The 26,140-nt window shown below is 38.6% G+C and overlaps 1 protein-coding gene across 9 annotated transcripts in view; it reads left to right on the top strand.

The window, feature by feature from the left end:
- KNTC1 (kinetochore associated 1) overlaps nt 1-26,140 on the top strand; it is an 84,477-nt gene that overhangs the window by 521 nt on the left and 57,816 nt on the right. The window contains exons 1-26 of one of the 9 annotated variants that reach the window (XM_043529726.1): nt 38-212; nt 2,613-2,711; nt 4,847-4,998; nt 5,185-5,305; nt 6,522-6,637; nt 7,083-7,155; nt 9,239-9,316; nt 9,992-10,026; nt 10,270-10,380; nt 11,697-11,790; nt 12,392-12,444; nt 12,735-12,847; nt 13,636-13,690; nt 14,185-14,283; nt 16,357-16,400; nt 16,500-16,565; nt 16,648-16,723; nt 18,120-18,245; nt 18,336-18,425; nt 19,763-19,828; nt 20,379-20,440; nt 21,394-21,505; nt 22,436-22,579; nt 22,809-22,865; nt 23,219-23,320; nt 25,712-25,828. In XM_043529726.1, the coding sequence (XP_043385661.1) occupies nt 4,867-4,998; nt 5,185-5,305; nt 6,522-6,637; nt 7,083-7,155; nt 9,239-9,316; nt 9,992-10,026; nt 10,270-10,380; nt 11,697-11,790; nt 12,392-12,444; nt 12,735-12,847; nt 13,636-13,690; nt 14,185-14,283; nt 16,357-16,400; nt 16,500-16,565; nt 16,648-16,723; nt 18,120-18,245; nt 18,336-18,425; nt 19,763-19,828; nt 20,379-20,440; nt 21,394-21,505; nt 22,436-22,579; nt 22,809-22,865; nt 23,219-23,320; nt 25,712-25,828 (2,142 nt within the window). In that variant the 5' untranslated portion in view covers nt 38-212; nt 2,613-2,711; nt 4,847-4,866. Of the gene's footprint in view, nt 1-12; nt 275-853; nt 970-2,612; nt 2,712-4,846; nt 4,999-5,184; nt 5,306-6,521; nt 6,638-7,082; nt 7,156-9,238; nt 9,317-9,991; nt 10,027-10,269; nt 10,381-11,696; nt 11,791-12,391; nt 12,445-12,734; nt 12,848-13,635; nt 13,691-14,184; nt 14,284-16,356; nt 16,401-16,499; nt 16,566-16,647; nt 16,724-18,119; nt 18,246-18,335; nt 18,426-19,762; nt 19,829-20,378; nt 20,441-21,393; nt 21,506-22,435; nt 22,580-22,808; nt 22,866-23,218; nt 23,321-25,711; nt 25,829-26,140 lie in introns of those variants that run through there. The other 8 variants (XM_037878604.2, XM_043529728.1, XM_043529725.1 and 5 more) reach the window with 8 other exon arrangements.

A 26,140-nucleotide genomic window follows, 5' to 3' on the forward strand; every position in this document is an offset into this window, starting at 1 on the left:
CGGAACCTGTTACCTTAGCAACGGCAGTAAAGGGCCAAGCCTAGTGGGCGGGGGGAACGATAGTTAGTTCCTCGGGCGCGACTTTGCGTTTGACCCTTACGGCGTCCTGTAGCTGCCCGAGAAGGAACGGGCAAATTCCCGCCAATTTGAATCTCAGACTCTGAGGCAGTTATGTCCTATCCCCGGCTCGCCACCTCCCTCCTGTGACTGAGGTGAGAGAGACCTTTATACAGTGCCTCTGGGCTTAGGCGTTGCTACTAGATGCCAAGCCGAGGTACTGTTGGGGGGAGGTGTGGTACTGATAAAGTACCCCTGAGCGGGGGAGGAGGTTGATACTCGGGGGGTCATAAGGACAAAGTTCTCTGATGGGGGCGGGGGGGGAAGAGGATCCTTGGGTTGAGCTAAGGCTCATGATGCAAAGTGCAGCGTTGTCAGCCCCCAAGGTTCACGAATCATGAGTCAGACCCCCTGAAATTATGAGATTGGTCCCACCATCAGGATTTTTTGAGGTTTTGATTTGTCTTAATTTTTGAACAACACTCCCGTGTTTGTATGGTCGTGCACGTTGTCAGTGCTCCCCTCCCTTATTACGGTTATTCAGGCCCCCGTTGCGGGAGCTCTCCCCTCCACATCTGCCCCGCCCCTGCCTAACACTTATTTCCACTCCCTCCCAATCAGTTCTGCACAAAGCCTCCTCTGGGGCTCTTCATCCGCCTCTCCCAGGCTTGGCAGGGCAGCTGTAGCTAGTCTTCTTCCAGGACTATGGGGCAACTCCAGGGCTCTTCATCTCCTCTCCCCCCTCAAATGCTGGATGTTGCATGTACGGTAGGGTAGGGTGGGCTGGGCTGTTTCGTTTCTTCTTTGCTTTTCTCAGAATCATGTGGGCTCTGCTCCCCCTGTATGGAAAGAGCTCTGCCTGGCTCCTGGAGCGCTGCTTGTGTGTGATTTCAGTCACCCTGTCTGGACATGGTAAGGGTGGTAAAGGGTTAGAGAAAGGGTGGTAGCACGAAGCACCATCAAAAAGTGCTTCAGGCTAACATCCAAGGTATTACCAAGCCAACTATTCATCAGTTGGCTCAATGTGGGGATGGGGGTGAAGTGTATTTCAGATTTGATCTATGAAGAGACCCTTAGAGTGCTGAAGATGTTGGAGAATGTGATCTATGATGCTGACACAAGCTCTGAGCATACTGACTATGGATGTGGTTTATGCTCTGAAGCACCAGGGTTGTACACTTTATGGTTTTGGCAGCTAAACTGATCATTAAGTCAACAGGATAACACAAAGTCTGCCTCCTGGAGAAGTTGTTGTTTGGCTGCTTTCCCCCCCACCTTGCCACCTCGGGAAGAGCAGCCAATCAGAGTAGGTTTCAGGGCAACTTCACCTGTAATCCTCTTCCATAGTCCAGCAAGGGCATATACTCTTGACTCCAGCCTTCTCAGCCATCACCTGTCTTGGGTAGATACCTTGCTCAGAAGGGGGAGAGAGGCAGGTATTTCCAGGCTAAACAGTTCTCTGTCTGCACTGTATTATTCCCCAAAAGACAGACTGCCTAAGCAGGCCTTCTTTGCTTCTGTCCTCAGAGACGGCAGACAATGTAATTGTCAAGTTATAATTTGCTATATAGTTTTCTTAGCAAGCACTCTTATTCTTCACATAAAAGCATTACAGAAAACATTAAAAGCCAATAAAAACTGACACATACAACAAGCTTACCAGAGATCACCCCTCAGTCCAGCAGGGGCTCTGGTTGGTAATTAGTCCTTAAAACCCAATATAGGTTTTTTCTTGTGGTCACAAGTTTAATCACAACTTCAGCTCAGAACAAGTCTAGTAGAGCCTCTGTGGGGCAAAGACCTTCCAAACCTTCCCTAAGGATTGGGCCCCATTTGACCAGAGGTCCTGTCTGTTTGCCGGATCAAAAAGAAGATCCTGAATCAGTTTTAACTCAGGCTATATAACCAAAAATTCTTTTTGTCTGTTGGTCCCTAGAGCATCTAGTTTGACTAGTATATGCAAGCATCTCTCCACGTAGTGGTGGTGGTGTTACAACCTGAATGAGCTTGCCTAATCATGATCCATTGCTCTTAGTTCCTGGAGAGCTGTGGTCTCTCTTCCCCATAGAAATATCCTACATGAGGGATGGTATACAAGTGTAAAATTAAAGAATTAAAAAGTTAGCTTAAGTCTAGTTAAGAAAATATATGTTTTGAGGAAAGGCCCTGACTAGCAAGCAGAAGGAAGGCCTTGAAAATAATAAGTGATAAGGCCAGAAGGAATAAAGTAGGGAGGATATCTGGTTCAAAGACTAAACTAATGAGATAAGGGATAGTTTCTAAAAAGAAGGCCTCTGACCAATAGGGGTGACTGCAGATGGGTTTTAAATTAAAAAAAAAATCTATCTTAAAATGAGCCAACATTGACCTTCTCACCCCACATACCAATGTTCTCCTATGTGACAGGTTGAACAAAAAAAAAAGCTGTTGGACAGCAGGAAGGAGGGGAAGAGATAAGGAGGAAAGGCCTTGGGAAGAAAGAATGTTGTAAATGTTATCTGAATTATGACTGGAAATAAGGGTGAATTGGTAATGACATTATTTGTTTGTTAAAGGGTATTTAAAAAGTCAGCTCTTAAAGGGTTCATTGCCAATACCCATCTGACTATGTTGGAACCAAAGTGGGTCTAAGCACCCCTGGATTTAGCCTGTTTGTAAGTATCTTGATTAAATGCTTATGTTTTGTTAGTGTTCAGAGGTAGTAAATTACTTATTGTTTGGGCTTTGGGGGCATGTTCAGAGCAACTGTATAATGTATCATTTGGCCTTTTGATTTAATAAAAGAATTTGATTAAATTGGTGTTTGATAATTTCCCATATCATTTCAAATATTAATAATTCCAACACCTAAACAGTACATAAACACTTGCCTTTTTAATACAAAAAATTCCTAAAATACTTAATTCAGTAAGGTTAACTTAAGTCAATAAGGTTTGTCTAGGATATTGTCTTATCTGTCACAAGGACTTCCTTTACAGAAACCTGCTGGGGGGGGGCGGTGGCAAGGGTAGGGTTGGGGACTGGCATTCCCTCTCAGCTACACATCTGCCTGGGACAGCTGCAGTCTTATAAAGTGTCCTTCTCCAGCAAAAGAAGCCATTCACCATGAGGAGAAGAAGATTCAGCAAGAGGAAGTGGAGATAGCAGGGACTTTATCCTTTAAGAGTTGGGCTAATACCAGGAATTCACAGAAGGGGCAAGATCAGACTGAAGAGGATTATGTTCAGAAGTTTATCTTCCATAGATCTGTAACTCTTAAGCTTTTTAAGAGTAGAGTGTATGGGTGTTTAAGAAATTCCTTGGCTAAGCCTATATGTTCTTGCATTACTGCCATGTTGCCCCCAAAGAATGTAACTTAGGTAAATCAGAGCTCATGCAACCAGAAGGACCCTGTAAGGAAAATGACTAAACTACTGGAGGCTCAGGAAGGCCGAAGCACTGGTTCTAGGTAGCCAGACTGGAGTCCCATTATCAGAAGGGGTATGAAACAGGATCCACAGCGGGGGAAGTGCACCTCTGACCCAAAATCTGGAGCAGGAATCACTGTCTATATCCAGGGCCTTTAGGAGCATGTAAGATTCAGCTGTTGGATCCCATCATAGCAGACAAGTATCCTTTTAGAGAGAGTGGGACTGGACCAAGCTGTAACAGGCGATGGTGGAATTTTCATGCAATCTCATGCCACTATCCCAGGACAAACTGATGCAGAGCTGTGTAACTGTGGCTCCTACACTCACCTAGAAATATTGAGCCTGTTGGCAAAATTGGTGAGAAAATTTTTGGGGAAAGTGTTATACTTGGAACTAAACAGATTGTTAACCTGAACTTTAAATAATTTAAAACAGTATCTGTCACAGGGTTTACTACTCACCACTGGGGCACCTCATTGTGGGAAGATCTGGGGATTAGCTCTCAGCCAATCTAACATCCCTTCCTTTGGTTGCTCATGACATCTCTGTACCCTGGACTCAATTGGTCCTTCTTTGAAACTCAGGGGGCTCCCTCTTCGTGGTTTGACCCTCTGGCCACGTCACTGTAGTTTTCCCCTTCTCAGAGTGTCAAGTCCCACTGGATGATCTGTCTCAGGCAGCCTTCTATTCTTCTGCCCAGGCTATGCTATTTCCCCAGTGGCTAATAAGGGAACCTAGACTCACCTACTACTCTAGGTTCCAGCTGAGGGACCCTATGTCCACTAACTATGGTCCAAGCAATCCCAGACCATGTTTCTGTTTCCCTGGGCTCTTTCCCATTTTCCCTTCTCTTCTGACCTACCCCTGGGTTGCCACTGGAGCTTCCTCAGCTCCCTATGACTACTTTACCATGTCTCTTGTTCTTGCCAGAATCTACAGTCAATGGCAGGATCCCAGGGCTTTCTCCCCCTAGACCTCTTCCTGGACTCTTGCCAATTCACCTCCCCTTCAGGGAGTGACCATAGAGTTCCTTCCTATAAACCCTTTTTGGGGACTGTTTCCTGGTTATATACTAGGCCAACCTGCTCAGTTGGGCTTCATCATCAGTTAGACATTATCAGTCCTGACTCTCCTCCAGGTGCAGCCTGTCACATGGTTGATGGACCCTTTCTTTCTTACTCAGGCCTTGTGTGGTGTGATTACCCTATCACAGAGTCCCTTAACCTTGTATACACACAGCTTATTGTACCATCCTCTTTAAATATAGAATCACAGTATCATGACAAAGTCGGTTCTATGTGATAATACCAGTTGTTTAAATGTCCCTTTGCTTTAATGCCATTTAGCTTTTGCTACTATGATTTCTATCTATTTATCAGAGGTAAAGAAGTTCTTCAATATGTGGAATGATATTGAACTTCTGACAAATGATGACACAGGAAGTGGACGACTGAACATAGGTTCGAGACAAGAATGTGGAACAGCCTTGTACCAAGAGGATACGCTAGTTAAAATAACTTCCTCTGAAAAGGTAGAATTTATCAGGATCAGAGCTTATTATGCTGGAATTTATTGGAACTATGTAAAAAAATTGTTTTAGACTAGTAGATTATTATATATTGTCTTATTTTAATTGTTGAAAAGCATTACTCTTATCTGTATTTTTAAAGGTACTTTTAGTTGCTTATATTTCATAGCTCTTCTTTTTATTTCTAAGGTCTTGTTAAATCCAAAACTATATGCATGCAACTCAAGTGATGGCTGTATTATTGTGGCTGACAGATCAGTATCACTTCTTGATAGCATTTGCCAGTCTTTTCAGATGCACATTCAATTTGGTGAGTTTATTGTTTTGGAATTAAACTAACTGCAAGTGAAAATTGCCTATGGAGATTCAGTTAATAAAAAACAGCTTTATTATTTTAATTATTTTTAAATTGAAAATACAGGAAGTACCCTTCATCAATATATCCTAGATTTAAAAAAAAAAACATTATAATAGAACATTTGTATAAACAATATGGCACCTCTGTTGCCCCTAGAGGTCATTAACAAGGCTCCTATTAACTTTATTGAGTATAAAGTATCGGAGTATAGAGGTCCACCTATGTGAAGCTCTTTGCAGGATTGAGGTCTGAAGTCTCAATTCTGGAAACATTTATGGGTGAGCTTAATATTAAATATGTGACGAATCCTAATGCCTTCTGTGGGACTACTCCACATGAGTGAAGATGTGTGTGTATTTGCAGGATTGGGATCAAAAAGTGAAACTACAGATATGATCCAAAGACCCCCCAATTTGCATCTTGAGTGAGAATTGGGAGAGATCAAATCTATATAACCATGGAGACAAACTATATCTGCTATTTTTATTACCTTGAAAGTATGTAATATGTGAGAAAAAAAACCATGACCAACTAATATTGCTTTTAGATTAAAAAGATTTATATTACCACAAAAGTTAAACAAAACCATTTATATCATAGAATACAAAACCCTGTTGATATTAGAACAGTGATTTACCAGCTCTTCACACAAAATGAATTGTGGACAATTTTTAGAATCATTATATTAGTCTCAAGCCTGATTTTGGGAGGTTTGTGCTCAGCCTGGCCTCTGCTGCTTCTCCCTCCCGCCCCTTCATCCAGGTCTTAACTTGCCAGGACTTGCTGTGAAAAGTGATATTAAATGTACAAATATCACTTTTCACAGCATTATTTTTATTATTGAGTCTGCAAAAAAAAACCCTACATAAATTAATTGCAATGTGTATACATGCATATTTATTTGTTTTTCCTGAAGTTAATTATTTTAGTAGAAAAGTGTCAGTGCAGCCACCAGCAAGAGTTGGTGGCCACATTCTGAGGCCACCAAAAAATTTGTTGTGAGAACCCCTGGCTTAGAGCATGTGGAAGAATGCTCCTTTCTTAGCACTTCTATAAATCAAAATAAATATTTGAAAGAATTTGAGATGCTGCACTACTAACTTATTCATGCTTGAACTGCATTGTCTATGACAACCTAATATTTGAAATTTTGGTTTGGAATTTTCAGATACTGAAGTGGATGTGGTTGGTTTGTGTCAAAAAGGACAGTTTCTTGTGGTCGGTGAGAGAAGTGGTAACCTACATCTTATTCATGTACCATCAAAGCAAACTTTGCTAACTAATGTACGGAACTTACTTTTTTGTTCCATTCTCAGTTGCTTGCATGCTTTTTTATTTGTGTCAAATATCAAAATATTAATAAACTGAGTATCTTGAAGGTGACTCTTGCTTTGGCTGACTATGCATGTTAGGTTATAAGGAACTGCCCCTCCTCCCCCCTGTAAATGTCCTGTGAGTAACAGATCTAGTGAACTTTATTTAAATACAAAAAACAAAACAGCCCCATTTTGTATGAGGATAAGGACTATTTCTCCAAGAGTGTGCAGGATTGATCCCTAAAGTAATTTTTTATGTTACCAATTCCTTATTATTCAAAATTGCACGTTAATGCAGAATTTCTGTAGGGAAAAAAGTACAGGTTTAAATTAATATGTATTATTTCCTAATAAGCACATAATTTTAATCCAACATGGAATAAAATTTGTCTTTATGTTGACTTGTATTTTAGGTTTTGGTTCAGAAATCTGAAAATGAAAAGACTTATCTAAACCTTATTATAGAAAAAGATAATGCAGATGGAGGTAAGTTTTTTTTGTTTTTTTTTTTAAATTCTTCCTAAAAATAGCCCGGTTTTAACTCTCAGAAGAAAAAATAAGCTGGATGTGATCTTAACCATGAGTAATTTGTCTGTAATAAAAATGAACGTGCTGTGATAGCTGGACTGGACCCCTTAGGGCTCAATCCTGCAAGTATGGAGCACTCTGGCCCTGATCTGACCGAGCACAACAGCACATGCCTAACTTTAAGTATAGGATGAGTCCCATTGAACTGCATTCTTAAAGTTAAGCACATGCTTATGTACTTTGGTGGATCAGGGCCAGAGTGCTCCGTACTTCCAGGGTTGAACTCTTGGCTGAGCTCATGACTGACAACTTCAGGAAAACAAGGAGAAATGTGCTCCTTAGTAACCATTTATGTATGTTATATTTTTCTGTACATCTCTTCTTGGTGTGTGTTAATATTTAAAAGTGGATATTCACATGCATTCAGGATATTGTTTAACAGGCTGTCTCATTGCTCCTTTAAGCCCAGATCCTGTAAACATACATGTACTTAACTGTACACATGTGAGCATTTCCATTCACTTCAGTGGAACTTCTTGAATGTGTATGGTTAAGCACATGGATGAGTTTTTGCAGAATCCAGACCACAATCACTTACTAAAGTGTTTTGGTTACATTTAATTTCAGATTTTTCATTTTGTTTTTTATTTATAAAAAAAATGGGAGATAAGCATGTTATTTGGGATGACTGTACTCCAGAACTTTTCATTTTCCACAGCTACTGTACCAGGGAAGCTGCTCAGGTTTCCTATATATTGTTTTAATTAATTATTATGCCCCACTTGACAGGTGGCACAGGCAATAGGGCCTGATCCAAAGCCCACTGAAATCAGTGGAAAGACTCCTATTGGCTTAATTGACATTGCATCAGGCACATCCTGAGCATCTGGTTATTCTTGTGGTGAAATCTTGACTTCTACGAAGTCAGTATCAAAACTCCCATTAACTTTAGTGGTGCAGGATTTCACCCTTATACGTTGTAAGTACATTGAGTCTTTAATAGTAATTTGTTTCACTTCTGTTGATCTAACCAAAGAAGCCAAATTGCATTGTTTGTAACTACATTTTTGTGGTACTAATTTATATATTGAACTGCTTATTGATGTTTTGGAAAAACAAATGTTTTTTGACAGATCTATTTAAGGTAGTTAGTGACTAAAATTTTATAATGGCTGGTGGATGCTTTAAACAATCTTTTTCTGATGCATGCCTTTTTACAAGTACTGGCTTCTAAGTGAAGTACTTGAGTTCTTTTTTTGTTATTTAGAAGTTTGACATCAATATTTATTTTTTCTCTATTTGGCATATGTTCCCTCTGAAACTAACCTGGTTCTGATTGTTTCTTGTTTCTTTCTTTATGCACTACCTGTCTTTGCTGAGGCATGTTTTCAAATAGTACTTAGATATGAATGTCTGGGGTGTTACATTTTCATTGAACAGCCTGTAACTTCAGATATCCTTTCCTTTGCTGGTCTGACAGCATTGACTGGTGGGAATTTAGGGGATGAATTTAGGAGCTATTCTCCTAGGACACTAATGTGAGATTTTAAATTTATGTTGTTAGTTTATTTTTAGTTGGTAGCATCTTTTTGGTTGATTTAGAACCAGTTCAGAGAACTTTACTTTATTTTTATATATATGAACGCCTATTGACTTCAGAATCTCAGGATCTGGCCTTTAATGGTGTATATGTACTTAGAGACATTAGTGAGAAGGGGATTTTTGTGCAGTTACAATAATACTTAACAGCATCACTAGTATCAGCAAAGTTCTATGAATTATGTCATTCAGCTGCTGTTAGAGTTGCATGGGGTAATCTCAGGCTGTGTTATGTATGTATGTTCTTAATTTTGGTCCCACATAGATTTAAAAAATATATATATATCATTCTGTGCTTGGTAATGTTCTTACATTTTATTTGTTAAAGTAACTAGTTTGACCTAATTTAAAATTTAAAATTCTAATCTGCTGAAAAGTTTGGTCTAAATAATTTTTACGCTTTAGAAACTTAAGTTTGTTGTATTTCTGTTTATTTTTATAGGCATCTATCACATATTCATTCTCACAAGCAATGGATTCTTTTACATTATGTGCCTCCCACTTGCAAAAATTCAGGAAGGTATGATGATACAACTCATGTTTAAAATTAAATTCCAGATTGCTGTGTATTAACCTATAATAACTAAAATACTTTTGCGTGCTGCTTTCTGTAGTGGCTCAGAGTCCAGTCCTGTGAAGTGCTGAGTGACCTCAACTCCCATTGGCTTCAGAGGGAACTGAGAATGTTCAGCAACTTCCAGGAAAGGGTCTTAATCATTCGTAGAGCTTTTGTTTTTAAGACAGTGTGAACTAATTGTGAATGATGCAAGATTTTAGTTTAGTCTTAAATCCCCTCTCCTCCCACTAGTTTTGTATACTATTTTTATTTCTCCCACCCAACCCCCACTGCAAATTACTTATAGTTTACATTCCCTTCACTAATTCTGTTTCTTATTGAGAGTATTGCATGTTATGGGAATAGAATTCCAAGTCATAGTATTACTGTGTTAGTTATATTGAAGAATATTAGAAATTACTTTAATGAGGTCACCAACAGCACAGGACCACCCTGGGCTTTCAAAATGTTAATTTTCTATAACGCCATAGTATGACCAATAGAAACACATGTGAACTTTGATTATAGCGTTGTTAGTGCTGTACAGAGCTGTCAGGTTGGCATTACAGCTATCCGATATGAAACTATGAAGCCACCTTTTGTTTTTTACTTTCTTTTTTTTTTTTAATTTTTATGTAGCAATTGACAAGATGGACATGATTACAGCAAAGAAGGTAAATAGCAATATCTGCTAGTGTACCAATTGGTGTATCTGTTACAAATCTCCAATTTAACAAAACTTTGGATTTGTATAGTTTATCAAACACTTTGTTTGTTTGAAAATTTTTTAATTGCTGTAAAGCTAACTGATAATGGGTAAACTGAAGTTTTCTTTATATCCTAAAGTTAGCGTTTAAGTTTTAACAAACTTTTATTTATTATTCCATAAATAACTCTGTGTGTTTTCATTTTTCCAGTTACAAGGAATGATCAAGACTGCTTATATTTCTACAAAGGATTATCATACCCTTGGTTGTCTGAATTTTGTGATTGGTTACTCGATGAACAACATCCTGCTGATAATTGGGGTAAATGTACATACTGATATTTTATTGAAAAAAATGTTATGGAGACAAAATGATTAAAATTATCTGATGCATTCAGATGTCTGTTAATATAATGATAGTCTGCAATATCAGTAATCTTTTGATTGATTAAAAGACAATGTCAAGATTTTAGTTTTAAAGGGATAATTTGTCATTTCAAAACTGGGCATAGTGCTATGACGGTTAATGGTAAATGTGTGGAGCTTTATTAGTGACAATACTAAATTGCAGGATTTTAGTTCATCTGCATGCACTCTTGTATTTCTCATTTAATCCTTGTTCTCAGAGGGCCCAATCATGGAGCACATGATTTATGAGGAGAGGCTGAGGAAACTGGGATGGTTTAGTCTGCAGAAGAGAAGAATAAGGGGGGATTTGGTAGCTGCTTTCAGCTACCTGAAGAGAGGTTCCTAAGAGGATGGATCTAGACTGTTCTCAGTGGTAGCAGATGACAGAACAAGGAGTAATGGTCTCAAGTTGCAGTGGGGGACGTTTAGGTTGGATGTTAGGAAAAACTTTTTCACTAGGAGGGTGGTGCAGCACTGGAATGGGTTACCTAGGGAGGTGGTGGAATCTCCTTCCTTAGAGGTTTTCAAGGTCAGGCTTGACAAAGCCCTGGCTGAGATGATTTAGTTGGAGATGGGTCCTGCTTTGAGCAGGGGATTGGACTAGATGACCTCCTGAGGTCCCTTCCAACCCTGATATTCTATGATCTAATGTCAACTGAAGTCAACGAGAGTCTCTTTATCAGGCCCACATTCAACAGAGACTTGCCAAAGTACAATATAAAGCCCCAGTCTGCCAAAGTGCTTGAGCACGTGCATAGTCCCATTGATTTTAAGGGAATGAAAATTATGAACATACTGAAGCACTTTTCTGGACTAGGGCTCAATGTAGTCCGACAGATACATACTACTTGATCCAAAACCCATTAACTTCATTGCAGGACTTTCCATTGATGGGCTTTGGATCAGGCACCATGTCCTACTTGGATGCAAATTGTCTGTTTGTAAAAGTTCCGTGCTTTTGGAAGAGCCACAAAAATCTATTTTAGTGGGCAAGAATGATCGATTTAAATATCGTGATATAGTCAGTTCCTGAAAATAGGAAAGGAAAAAAGCTACTTTGATTTTTGAAATGTGTTTATCTTAACTATTAAGAGGCTATGTAGGATACTCAGCATGACTTGCAACTTCCTAGAAGCCTTTTTCTATTAAACTTCAATGAATGAGACAAACTTGACAACTACCAGAATTTCTAATATACAACCACATTTTGTTTTGTTTTTTTTAAAACAGGGTAAAGGTGACTGTGTGCTCTCCAAATGGGAGGTGGATCCTAGTAAAAACCTGGTGTCTGTTCAAAGTTTTGCTGATTCAAGTATGATTAAAGGTAAAACTTAAAAAATGTGCCTGTAAAATAAGAAGTCTATTTATATAAATAGACAGGAATATAACTGAAAATATCTTGAGCTACTTTTTGTAATTGTTAGTTTACTGTTTTAATAATACATATAGTATTGCAAAAGGAGATTTTATTTGGTTGAGTATATACTGCAAGCCTAAATCTATGCTTCAAAGTTGTTAACTTTTTGAAACAGATTTTTCTGCAGTGAAGTATTATAAGATGTATGACCTACAGCTGGGTCATACATTTTTTACAGGGTTGAATAAACTTTTCCTGTTAATCTGCTTTCAAATATTTGTCTCTAGCTGCGGAGTGAATGGGAGCATTGTTTAGTAATGTTATTGTTCTTCCTCCTGGGCTTACTCCTAAAAGGTGCTGAGCACTCTGGTTTGAATCCAACAAAGCAGTTCAGCAGATAAAAACTTAAGCATTTTTAGGATTGGGGCCTACTGTGCCACTAGGATGACTGACTCTGTAAGATCCATTTAAAAAACTCTAAAGAAACTGCTTTGTAAATGGGTATTTCTACAGAATATTTGCAATTCAAATACGTTATTCCCAGACAAATATATATTTTCTTTCCTAGATGCAGTGCAATTTCAAGTCATAGACAACTTGTTGTTTGTCCTGGATAAGGAAGTAAGTATAATTTCACTGATCTGTCTGAAATTGCTTTTACAATGATTTTTTTAACTAATGATTTTAAAAAACCTTTTTATAAGGTAGAAATATGCCTTTCCTTATAGAGGAGTTTGATCTTGCACTGTGCTTTTTTCTTTTGATAGAAATACTTCAAGACCTGGTACACTTATTTACTGTATTGTAAATATATTGGTGTTCTCCTTTTTGGACCTGTCAACCTAATAAAACATGTTTTGATTATGTCAAGAAAGTATGAAGTGGATACCTGACTTTTTGTTTTCTTCTAGAACATTTTGAGCATGTGGGATGTTTATTCTCTTACTTTGATTTGGGATTGGCCTTTAGTTCATATTGAAGAATTTCTTCTAACTACAGAATCAGATTCTTCTTCAGTCATAAGGTAAATGAAGAATTATAGTACCATCTTTGGAATATGAAGGGTCTATTACTGCAGGAACCGTCCAACCCTCATTTGACTTCCTGTGTGTCTTGGGGTAATCAATCCCCAGTTGGTGACGTATGACAGATCTCATTTTTGCTTCTCACAGCATTCCACTGACATTTTTCTAGCTCAGTAAAGCACAATACTGGATCTGAAGCCCAAGTATTCTTGACTTCCTTCCAGAGAGGGTAAAAATGAGGCCTCCTGCAGAGTGACTCTCCTTATTACTATTAAAGCCGTTTAGAACCCTCCCCCTAGAGTTGCAAGCATCATTTTGGCAACACTCTCATCTGCTGGACTGAACACTGGAGTATTGTTCTCAAGACTATGAGATAATAACATTATCCATAATAAATGCTATATAAATTCTAGTTATCTTCAAAGTAGGAAAATAAGTGGTATCTCATTTTGCAGGTTATGAAATTGAGGCACAGAGTTTAGGTGAATTGGCTATACCTACAAAAGAAATTGGTAACAGAGCAGAGATTAGAACACAAGAATTCTAGCTCTTACCATTAGACCATACTTTTCTTCCAAGTTTGTCACCACATACATGGTTTCAAGCTTGGAAATTGAACTCCTATCCTATGTATGGTAACATATTGTTCTACTCTAGGGCCATATAGTGTAGTACTACAATATCTCAGTTTTCATAGAATACCTAAATTTTACAAATGTTTCAGTATCTTTTTATAAACTTCATAATTTAACATAAGATTGATTCGGGTTTTTTTTCTTCTTTATAGGCAAGGGATTGCCAGTCTTAAACTAATAATCTTGACAGTACCTGTTAACAAACAGGTACGAATCTCTTTATTTATCTATATTCTGTTTTATTTTGATTACACAGCAGTTGAAAAGCGTGAAGATACGAGATGGCTGATTGTGCATGTAGTCAATAGTTGCCTTTTTCCTCAGTGTTTGCACTAAAGAAACCCCAAACTGGTATAAAAAGCAACCATTATTTTGCTTTCTATTAGTTGCCCAATGTGAACAGGCATTGGAGTTAAGATAACTGAAACAGAATGCTGGAGTGAGATTAGTCGATATGCTTGTTTTTAAAAATATAATAAACATAGATGACATCTTCTAAAACAGTGTTCAACCTTCTCAAATTTTTGGCGTTTGTCCTCTGGGGGGCTCCAAAAAGTGCTCAATAAATTTTTTACCTCATTCTGTAAAAACGCTCCGGAAAGAATCCTGCAAATAACTGTGGGGATTAATTTATTTTATCAGGCTGCACCAAATTTTATGAGTTCTACATTTACCTTTTTGCTTTTTCCCTTATTTTATAGATGAGAAACCTCATGGTTTTTTCGCTGCCTGCAATGCACCTGCTCTATTCTTTGGAAGTATCTGATGTTTCTTCACTGGTTCAAAGTGGAATTAGCACAGTATGTTTATATTTCTTTAAAAATTTAAGTGTTTTAATATGTATAACTTCTAAAGTGGTTGCTATGTTTGTTATTTCTTTTAGATTAGAGCCCCAAAAGTGGTAAAAACTATACATTCATATAAGAACAATTCCTTCCCCTGATGATCTTACAACCTAAATTAAACAAAACAAAAAAAAACCCCATACCCTAAAAAATAATCCAAAGGACAGAGGAAAGAGATAAATTATACAAACGGTGATCAGGGTGTTGCTGAGCCCATATCTTGTTAGTTTAATATTTTTATATTATTGGCAGCTGCCAATAAATCTTGCTGTTAGATTTATGGTTTGTGGGGTTTTGTTTTCTTAGCGTAAATAATTTTTTTTTTTTAGGTGACGCTGCTGAGGTAGGTTTTTATGGTAGATTTAATTGAGGTGACAGCTTGACAAATGGATTTTTGGAGGACATTCCAAACACAAAGGGCAGTTTGGAAGAAGGAGCTGAGAGATAGCAAAGGGTTATCAACGCTTGTGTCACTGGTAGAGTGGAGTGGGTATTGGGAAATGTGAATGGATACCAAGACAGAGGTGTAGGTAGCTGTGCATTACTGTCCTCATTTTCAAGATGCTAAATAAGTTCTAGATTGCCTGTGCAGCACAGTGCGGAACTGGTCAAATGACTCAGGAATATAATATGTTTGAAGCACTTGGCAAGAAAGATTATTTGGGCCATGGCATTTGGAGACAATAGAGGCTAATCTAAAAAGCCAAAGAAGAGGAGATGATGATAGTCAAGGCAGGAGGTCAGGACAGAAATTTTGGCTTTCTAGATGAAGAGGAAAGGTTGACTTTTAAAGATGTGAAGGAAAAAGTGACTGTCACAGTTCAGGGCTACTCCACCTGTATGCCCCTCCATGGTCCCTTAGGGCCTCCACTTTAGACTCCTGGCTCTTGGGTAGACAGCCATGCGTCCCTCCCTCCTGACCGAGTTTTTTCCAGGCTGCACAGTTCCTGCCTACACTGAAATATTCCCAGCGAGCCAGACTGCCTAAACAGGCCAGCATCTGTGCTTCACATTCTTTCCAGAGGCTATGAACAGCTATAATTATCAGCAGTCACAAGTGACCACACAAATGTAAGCAAGTACGTTTATTTTTAAGGTGAAAACATTAGAGAAAAAACATTAAAAAATAATAAGGGAAACTACATGCTTGCTAAAAAGCTTATCAGAGATCACCCCATCCCCGACTCCAACCTCAGGCTCTGGTAGATGTTAGTCCTTTAAACCCCACAACCGTTTTTTTTTCCCCGTTGTAATAAGTCTCAGATTCAGAACCAGAATAACCATGAATAGTTTGATCTTTTCTTTACATTGCTTGGGCCTTTGATCTTGGCCTCATGTAACAGGTGAACCACAGACAAAGCTCCACTCCTGGGGGCATATTTTGAAAAGGCTGGGTTTTTGTATAACCATTGGTGGGCAATTTGCATTCACTTCCCCCTAGATATTTACCAGGAAATTCACTTTACACATATTGTCCCAAATGTCCATTCACGCTGGGCATATTGTTCAGTATATTCCTTTGATCATCCAGGCCTTGCATTCCATTTCCCTCAAAGAGGTTACATAGAATCCTGGCCTAAAGTAACACACAAATCATTAATTTAATACATTGGACCTCAAAAATATTTAAACTTAATTCAGTAATGCCTCCCAAGGATACTGCAGGAAATTGCCATATCTGTCAGGGTGATATGGCCTGGAAGTGGGGAAGAAGGTGAGGGAGAGGTCAGAAATGACACTACTGTTGAGGGCTTGAGTGTCAGAATGAAAGTGTCACCAGTAATTGAGCTGAGGTAATGGGGGGATTTTGGGTAGAAAGACAGAGTTCAGTTTGAGCCATCTTAAGTTTTAGATGGTGGCAACCATCCTGGACAAAATATTAGTGAGACAGCAATAGGTGAGATATTGGATAAGAGAAAATAAATATTTACATTCCAAATTAATAACCTCTTCATTATTGTTAGTTGCTTTGTACTGCTTGAGATTTATTTTTTTGTAACTTTAGTTTCTAATAATTGTCTACTGCAGGATACAATATACTTTTTGGAAGGAATTAATGAAAATCACCAAAAGTAAGTCATATATTTGCATTTAATTAGATTACTGTTATATGGACATGTGTACAATTATTTTATATTCATACACTGTCATAATTCCATAATTGCTTTCAGGTCCCCTGAAGGCCCGGTGTCTGTTTTAGTACTGAGAAGTTTAACAGAAGCCTTGCCGGAAAACAGGTATATTTTTTGTTTTGAAATTTTGCTTTCCCTTTATGTAGCTTTGATACCTTATCACGTTTTATTTAATTTCTCTCCCTAGATTAAGTCGCTTACTTCACAAGCACAAGTTTACTGAAGCTGAGAATTTTGCTGTTCAGTTCGGACTGGATGTTGAGGTAAATGACTCATACTTGGCAATAAATTAAGAGATTAATTTGTGAGATTGAATTTATGAACTGAGTTTCTGTCTCTGTTAATTTCTTAATAGGATATAAAAAACATTCAAATTGTGAATTAGCTTTAAAATAAACTGATTTAAGATGAGCAGTTGTGTGTGAAAGAAGTAAATTTTCATCTGACATAACTAATATATCTCTGAACCATTCTTCATAAAGTATGCCTTCTGATGGAGGTTACCCATATAAGCATCAGGGGTGTAGCACTGCTTGAAGAGCAGCACTTAATGTATGTTGATTAACAATAATAAGACTAATTGGTTTGAGTCATTGCATTATTATTAGAACTTTCTTGGGATACTGGATCCAATCCTGCAGGGTGCTGAGCTCCCTCAATTCCTATTAGCTATTAGAGACCTCAGCATCTGCCGGGGGAAGCTCTCTTGGCCTTATTCTGAACTTGAACTATTTCTTTTATAGACAGACCGTTCTTAGTTGACAAAAAAATCACGTTAGGGCCAATACTGCACTAGCTTTTTCTATGGCAATTCATTGGAGTTTGCCATTTGCCTCGGATGGTAGCAGAAGCAGGACTGTAGCACTCGCCTTAGATATGAAATGCTAACTGTTTATGTCCACTAGAAAATTTGGTTAATCATATTTTTTGAAATTGATCAAGAGAAATTAGAATTTATCAACAAATAATTTTTTACTTCGAAAGAGAGTGAGTTAATGGATGATCAAGATAGATGGGATTAGCAGCATGTTTTGATTAGTTAACTTTATAGTTGTATTAATAATGATGAGTTAAAATAGCCATAGGCGCTTTTTTTTTTTTTTTTTTTTTTTAAGAATTTAATCTTTCCAGGGTCCTGAAGATAAATAGGAGTTTATACAACTTAACTCAACTTTATAAAATATCATATGGAAAAAGCCTAGAGAACTCTGTCACCCACCCTGCACTCCTGCGCAAACATGTATAGTTTAAAGAAAAGGAGTACTTGTGGCACCTTAGAGACTAACCAATTTATTTGAGCATGAGCTTTCGTGAGCTACAGCTCACTTCATCGGATGCATGAAGTGAGCTGTAGCTCACGAAAGCTCATGCTCAAATAAATTGGTTAGTCTCTAAGGTGCCACAAGTACTCCTTTTCTTTTTGCGAATACAGACTAACATGGCTGTTACTCTGAAACATGTCTAGTTTAGTAAGCCAAGAAGTACCATGATAGTTAGGCACTTCTTAAATGAGGAAATTCACCTTTTTTGGACCTAGTTTCCTTCAGAATAATATTGTGATTTGACCATGCGATGACCTTTCAACTAGAGAGAGAGATTCTCTCTTTAAAGCAGTAGGACACTAGTTTTAAAAGTGTCTGCCTTTGTTTTTTAAAACAGCTTGTTTACAAAGTAAAAGCAAGTGCCATTTTAGAGAAATTGGCTTCATCTTCCATTGGGAGTTATGGTCAAACAGTTTGGTTAGATCTTGTGGATGAAGCTAAAGAAAATCTGCATAAAATACAGGTATGTTGCACGACTCTTGTTGCACACATTGAACCAAGCTGAAAGGGAGCCTAGAGTTAAGAATTTTAAACTGTTTCTTTAATCAAACAGGATAACCATTTTGTCGTGAATTACTGCATAAATACTCCATGGCTGACGTATGAAACAACTCAGGAAATGTTAAACTATGCTAAAATCAGAGTAAGTTTTATATGAAATTGCTCATACCAGTATATTTCTGCTCTGTTTTCCCACTTGACTTGAATGACTGTCACTCTACAAGGGATGTTGCAGCTCAACAAAGAATGATACTGTTTTGGAGGACTGGCCAAAAAATTATGCAGACTAAGGGCTAAGCAAAAGGGGAGATGCTGTTGAGCACAACTTTGTTGCTTCTCTATGCTAGGGTAAAGCATATTTCCAGTTAACACTTACTGTCAACAGCAAGCATGCCAGACACATTGTCTAATATGAAAATCATTTCTGCTTGTAGATGTGGTGCGTGGGCTAGTTTTCTAGCTGACTTTCCTTGTGCTCTTGAGTGTTGTGAAGGGATCCTTTTCCTCTTTGCCCTGCGCAAAGAGCAGGACAGGGTTTCGTTTGCAGATTGGAAACCAGGATTTAGTCTTGGGCGCAGCAGGTTTACCAAGCCCTTTGCATGGACTGAAAACTAAACACTTATTTGAATTTTTCAGTCTTTTCACACTCCAGACTTTTCTGCCTTATTTAAAAGAACCAGGTAGATGTGTTATGGCCCTGATCCTGCAAATACTGCATACATGTAGAGGCCTGTTTAGATACACAAATGTGTATCCGATCTGCAAAAAGTATCTGCAGATATCCACTGATATCTGCGGATTTGCAGGGCTCTACACTGGGGGCTGGGCTAGGCTCCAAGGCATCCTCCTGCCGGAGCCTGGTTGGGGAGAGCCATATGGGCAGCTGTGGGGAGCCTGTGCAGAGTCACTGACCCTCCACCTGTCCTCGGCTGGGCAGAGAGCCTGGAGGGTGGGGATATGGCCGGGGGCTTCTCCCCCGCCCACACCCTCCTCTGTTCCCCCAAACACACTCCACGGGCAGGTGGACGGTCCACCACGGCTCCCTGGCTGGGCTCCTCGCTGGCCTGGGAGGGGGGAGACCTATGGAGCTGCCTGGGGGCTGCTTGGGCCCCCAGCCCAGGGCAGGTGGAAGGTCCGCCACGGCTCCCCACGGCTGCCTGCCTGGCTCTGACCGTGGTCGGGCTGCGGCTCCGAGCCGCCCCCCTCCCTGCACGGATACAAAATTTGTATCCACATCTGTCCTGCTATCCACAGAAATGGTCCACGGATATAAAGTGGATACCTGCGAACTTGCAAGGCTCTACATACATGCAGAGATCCCGTGGAAAGATTGAGAACTTGCAGGATCAAGTCCTTGATTTATGAAGATACTAGTTTTTTGTTAGTGTTTACATGAAAATTCTACAGTGCTGTGCAATATCTGATACATTATGCATCAACAGTATTGTCAACTATTGTGTGTTAATACATTCATTTCAGATCTTGAAGAGAGATGATAAAATGATTGCTTCCTTATCTGATGGGGTTCAAGTGTCCATAACAGAAGTAAGAGAACAAATAAAAATTGCCTTGATTTTAAAAATGTGTTAACTTCCTTTAAACAGTTAGGCAATTTTAAAAATTGGATTAATGTCTAAATTTTTAAGACATTTAATCTAAAAACACTCTTAAAATATGAGATGAGATCCTGATACTGATATTGCTTTCGGAATGAAATGCTTCCTCTTCCTATAGAAATGAATGGTTCTTGAGTACTCTAGAAGCCAGAGAGATCAATCTGATGTTTGTCTCTTGAATTTTTAATGTTCTGAAGGAGCTTTTAAACAACTGTAAAATGTTTGTATTTATTAAGCCCTGTTGCAGCTAAAATGGTATTCTGACAGTGTACAGGAGGTGGAGTGTAAGTCATTTAGCGTCTTGAATTTTTGGAATAATATGTACTACGTAAATTGTCTGCTTGACTAATTGGATAGAGATTTTGGAAACCACCTGTACCTATCATTTTTATATTGGTTTTTCTTAACCATTTTAACGTCACTTTCTGAATAACTAGAGTTTTCCCTTCAACTAAAATAACTCCTTTATCTCTGTACAGGTACTGAGAGCTCAAGCAAGGCTAACTACTTTCTATGGAGCCTTTGGACCAGAGAAATTCAGGTTTCCATTAAAAAATTTTTTTTCTTTTTATGTCGGGCTTTCCACTTGGTGTCTCCTCGTTCATTCATACTTTTACTCTCTCCCCCCGCCCCCAGAGCAGGTAGTGGGAAAGGAGCAGAGCTCCACTCCTGTCCCTAACATGACAACTGAGGTAGCACAAAGGAGAGGGAAGTAACCTGGCTCCAGTGGGCTGCAGTAAGCTACTTCTGCCTCCAGGAGCATGTGGGAGAAAAAAAAGGAATTGTGACCATCAGTCATAGTTCCTTTACTCTGAATCTCAATTTTTCCCCAGAGCTGCTCATGGTGTTAGCCAAAGGCTCAATCTAGTATGTCAGCCTTTTTCCTTTTCTTCTATGGTCTTGTTTAATTTCCTATCTGCATAGGAGGTCAGCCTGCTCTGCTGTTTGTCTCCTTGATTGATTGATTGATTACAAGCAAATTAAACAGAGAGAAATGTGTATCTTCCTTGTATGTGGGGTCTAATTTTCCCTCTATGCCTGTACGCAACCATTAGGTTGGTGGTAGTTCTGCCACACACGAAGGGGGAAATGCACACCGCAGCCTTTTTTTGGACATTAGTATTCATTTCTTCACTGGGCTCATGATATACCACCAAGTAGCTGTATTGTGCCTCCTTGCAAAACAAAAACTGAGGAGGCCAGAAGGGAGCGTACAAAGTAAACCCTGGCCATTTGAACCAGAAGAGAAATTAAGTCAGGCCTACATGGTGAAAATATGTAACCTAGGTTTTTATGTTGCAGATGCTGTATTTTAAGCATTATTTGGCAGACAATTGGAATTTGTGGATGTGTGTCATAAAAGAGAGATGATTTTTCAAAAACCTATATTCACTTTACCACTATCTCTGTTCTATAAAAACTTGTTGGAACGTGTGTATATATTTTAAATACTTTACGTGAAAGCCTAAACACTTTTCCTCATCACACTCCTAGTGGAATTGCTTGGACTGAATTCTTGAATAATGAAGATATTTTCAAGAACATCCTTTTTCAGCTAGAAGAAGGCAATCTTCCTTGTGCGCAATACCTCTGGCTTAGGCATCAGGTATGAAGTCTCAAGTGTTTTTAAAATCTCTGGTTTCAGAGTAGCAGCCGTGTTAGTCTGTATTCGCAAAAAGAAAAGGAGTACTTGTGGCACCTTAGAGACTAACCAATTTATTTGAGCATAAGCTTTCGTGAGCTACAGCTTACTTCATCGGAGCTGTAGCTCATGAAAGCTTATGCTCAAATAAATTGGTTAGCCTCTAAGGTGCCACAAATACTCCTTTTCTTTTTTTAAAATCTGTCGTTCTAGAAAGCCCAGTATTAAACACCTCCTTGACGAGTAGAAAGTCTGAGAGAATCCCATCTTTGATGAGGCTGACTTACATTATCCTCTTTCCTTTGTGTTCTGAACTTGTTACTGGTTAGACAAATTAATTTCTGTTGTAACATTACAGATAAGTCCATTTTGGGGGATGCCAAAGCCATGAAAGATGACATTTTTGGGACTCTGTCAGGCTTGCTGTCTCGTGTTTACCTTCTCAGGAGCCATGAATCTTGCTCACTAACAGAATTTTTAAGGCTTGCTTAAGACTTGACTGCTGCCTTGAAAATGCTTTGAAAGCAGCTGTGTGGATTGAGATGTAACAAATCCAAAATGCTGGCCACAAGCTATTGAATTTCCCATTGTCTTGCTGGAGAGAGCTAGAGATCCATAACTTTTTGGTTTTCTAAAGCGATAACATTGTAAGCCCATTTCTGCTTCCACTGAAGTTTGTGGCAGCAAGGTTGTGTTCTATATGTTGTGATAAATTCACTTCACTTAGATTTTGTTTAACTTGACTACACTCTCTTTAACATGACATGTTTTCATATCACTGAATGGCCAAACTCTTCAGTAATATAAAAAGCCAAGTTAGAAAGAGCAGTATCTTTATTATATAATAGCATATATGCTATAATAAAAACAATTGTTTTGCTTTTTATATCTTAGGCAGATTTTGAAAGCAGCTTTGATGTGAAAATGCTGGAGGACCTGCTTAACACAATCTGTGCCACCATTCCTATAAAAGAACTGTGTCTGTGGTTTAAAAATGTTGTGATTCCTTTTGTAAGGAGGGTTGTGCCAAAAGGACAGGTAAAACTCTTAAAAGAAACATGCATGCAGATGACTTTTATATAATTTTTTTCAGATTAAGGTACACTGTTATACGCAAGCCTCTTGCAGAAATGGTATTTTTGATACTCAGAAAAGCCATTTCTTTAATATTGTGACTTTCTACAATGTTTCAAAAATTAATAATTTTACTTTATATTATTGTAAATGTTTTGCTTTAACACAACATTTTAATCATTATGTATTTCAGAATATATTAGCGAAATGGCTGGAACAAGGAGCCCGAAATCTTGAATTAACTGATAAGGTAAAGTATCAGGGGGGTAGCCGTGTTAGTCTGTATCCACAAAAAACAAGGAGTCCAGTGGCACCTTAAAGGCTAACAGATTTATTTGGGCATAAGCTTTTGTGGGTTAAAAAAACCCACTTCTTCAGATGCATGGAGTGAAAGCTACCTTTTCTAACTTTACTAATTTTCACTCCATGAATCTGAAGTGTTTTTTTTACCCACAAAAGCTTATGCCCAAATACATTTTAGTCTTTAAGATGCCACCGCACTCCTTGTTGTTTCTGATAAGGTAAAGTATATTTATGCTGAAAAAAACCTTGTATTTCTACACTTGTACTGATAGTCTCACTAATTTCTAATATTTTGGGTAGGTAAATTGGCCAGAAAATGGACTTCAAATGGCAGAGGTGTTTTTTACAAGTAAAAATCCAGGTGAACTGGGCCTGGCATCTTCCTGGCGTTGGATTCCCTTGGTAAGGAGTATAGTTAATTGATAACACTACGTTGCTGACTAAATATTTACATTACTGGGACAGATCTTAACATGTAGTCTTTTTATAATATGATTGCTAAGACCCAGTAATAGCAATCAAATACATATTCTTTTGGTGAGGGAAGAATAATTTTAGGGAAATGAGGAATTAAGTTCCTATCTTCCTTTGTTTTATCTTTTAGCCGTGTTAACAAATGTCCTTTTTGCTAGCCTTAAAACATTTGCAGTTCCGAAATTGGGATGTAACATGTCTCTCCCTAGCCCAAAAGGGGGCGGGGAATTACTTATAGCATGTCAAAGTTCCTGACTGATCTTCTCAACAATATTTACAACAAATCTTTTGACACATTCTGAACTTGTTTCAGTGATTATACAAACAAAATCAATTATGGTAGCTCTGACAGTTTGTTGCTGTCTCTTCAGCAATACAACATATTTTTGCAGTTTCAGTCACTTTTATTGTGTTAGTCTCTAAGGTGCCACAAGTACTCCTTTTCTTTTTATTGTGTTGTGACAAATAACACTTAGCAAATTCCCGTGTTCAATAAAGTTGAGAATCTCACTCTTGCCATAAATCCCTATATATGAAGGTAGTAAATATACTATAGTACAATTTTGTATAGCACCCGCAATATAACATTACTACAGAACAATTTTTGGCTTAAAAAAACAAAAACAAAAACACATTATCAGGAGGACATAAACCTATTAGCAAGACATGAAAGGCTACCGTGTGGTGAGTGCTCACCAGTCAGGTTCAGGTACCAACTCAGGCACACAGATATTAATGATGGACAGCAATACAAAATTGTGAGATAGAACTCCCTTTTTGTTTCTTCTTCCCCTCTTCTAGAGCCTTCTGGGTGCAGTGAAGAGGGACGATATGGTGTTTGCTACTCTCTCACCAGCCTCTTTTTTTTTTTGAATCCTACTCCTACATTAATAATTCTGGTGTCTGTCAGCTTTTCTTAGCAGCAGCATGAAATTGACATGATTCTTGAGAGTGTCACTGTAGTAAGAGAAGGCCCTGAAACATAAATTCTTATATCAGAGGCCCAGTCTAAGGCCTGAAGCCTGAACCAAAGTACTTCCAGGCAGTGATAAGCAAAGCTGGGCTGTGAGCCAGAGGCAGGTCCCACTCACAGAAGTTGGCAAGAAAAGGTTGTTAGAGGCATGTGCACACACACACTAAGTGCTAATGAGAGGAACTTGTGCCAAGACGGCGGCAAGACACTCCATAGACATAACAAGGAACAGGCAGGTATATCTTAAAGACAGGGTCAAAAGGACAACATGATGGATAGATTCATTTGAACTATGATGAGTAATCAGTCCCACAAAGGTATAAAAGTAGGTCCCAGAGCGCATATCTTTGACCAGCCTAAGGGGCAGTGGAGTGTCTCGCCACTGACTGAGCTGTGTCCATTGCCAGGGAGCACAAATTCATAGTATGCCCTGTAGAGGTTATAGGGAACTATTACTATGCTTCATTTGACAATAAACCTGGCTCAGGTTTCTTCGTACCTTACTAGAGTCTGTGCTTTTTGGGGATTCTCTCGGGGTCTGCTATATTAGCTATCTGCACAGAGCTGGAGCAGCACACAGAGGGAACACGCATGCAGCCAACTGTTATCATCGAACAAGAGTGGCGCACCACACCGGTAGCTACCGACAGTCACTGCTGAATAGAAATGGTGAAACTAATTAGTCTTGTTTAACTTGTTGCTGTTTGCCAAAGTTCTGGACCATGGCAAAGGCAATGAACATGCCTATTTGTAGAGGCAGGAAAATGACACTAAATTGGTTTACTCTTTCAAATGTAAACTGAATGTATCTCAACAAAAGAAAGACAAACTTAGATTTTGTTTGTTTTAATGAAAGCTTAAATTCCACAGAAATAGGACTTTCCCCCTCCTCCCCATGCGATGGGGGTGTAGGCGCAAGTAGCTTTTTTCAAATCATGGGTTAGTCCATGCAAATAAAAGTAAATTTATGTAGGTTATAGTCATAAGTATTCTATAGATACAGTAGCACCTGTAGATATGGTGGGACAGGTGACAAGAAATAAAGCGCAAAGCAAACCAACTGCTCATTGCAAAAGCTGAAAATGTGGAAACTATCAGTAGAACAAAGTAATTGTCAGAGCTGCTGTCTTTAAACCGTCTGAGCCCTACATGTTAAATGCTCAATGAAAAGCAGATGAATTGTCTCTTGCCGCTCCTGATATGTCCCATTTTTAGACTATGGGCTGACTTTAATTGTATGTTTTTTATGAAAACAATAGCAGTTCTACAAAGACCTTCACATAATATGCAAACGTCAGACAATCATCAATAAGTTCCTCAGGAAATTTTTCTCTATGATGTTTCAGAAGTGTGGTGATTGTGAAGAGGTGCATCGGTTAAAGAAGCTGGTGAATGATTTACAAGAATTGGTAGATCTCTACAGAAAGTACAGCTGCAAACTAGCGCTGTGTGATTTTGAAAAGGTAGTATTGCAGGCTTATTAAAAATAATATCTGAGTACTGTCTGTATGGTTGGCACGTCATAAAAATCACTGAGCCAGAATAGTTCTGCAGATTATTGACCATAGGATTTCAAGCCAAGAACTACATGGTAATAATCCCTGCTCTGACACTGACTTTTTGGTTTGTGTACACTTTATGGCATGTACAGTACACTCAGCTAGCATGGGTATAAATACCAGCATAGATGGTGAGGCACTGCTTAGGTGTGTAGAGTACAAACACGCCAAAACTTTCTACAAGCCCAAACACTGCCTCCCACGTTTAGTGCTATT

The sequence above is a fragment of the Chelonia mydas genome, chromosome 15 (genome assembly GCF_015237465.2).
Source record: "Chelonia mydas isolate rCheMyd1 chromosome 15, rCheMyd1.pri.v2, whole genome shotgun sequence".
NCBI lineage: Eukaryota > Metazoa > Chordata > Testudines > Cheloniidae > Chelonia > Chelonia mydas.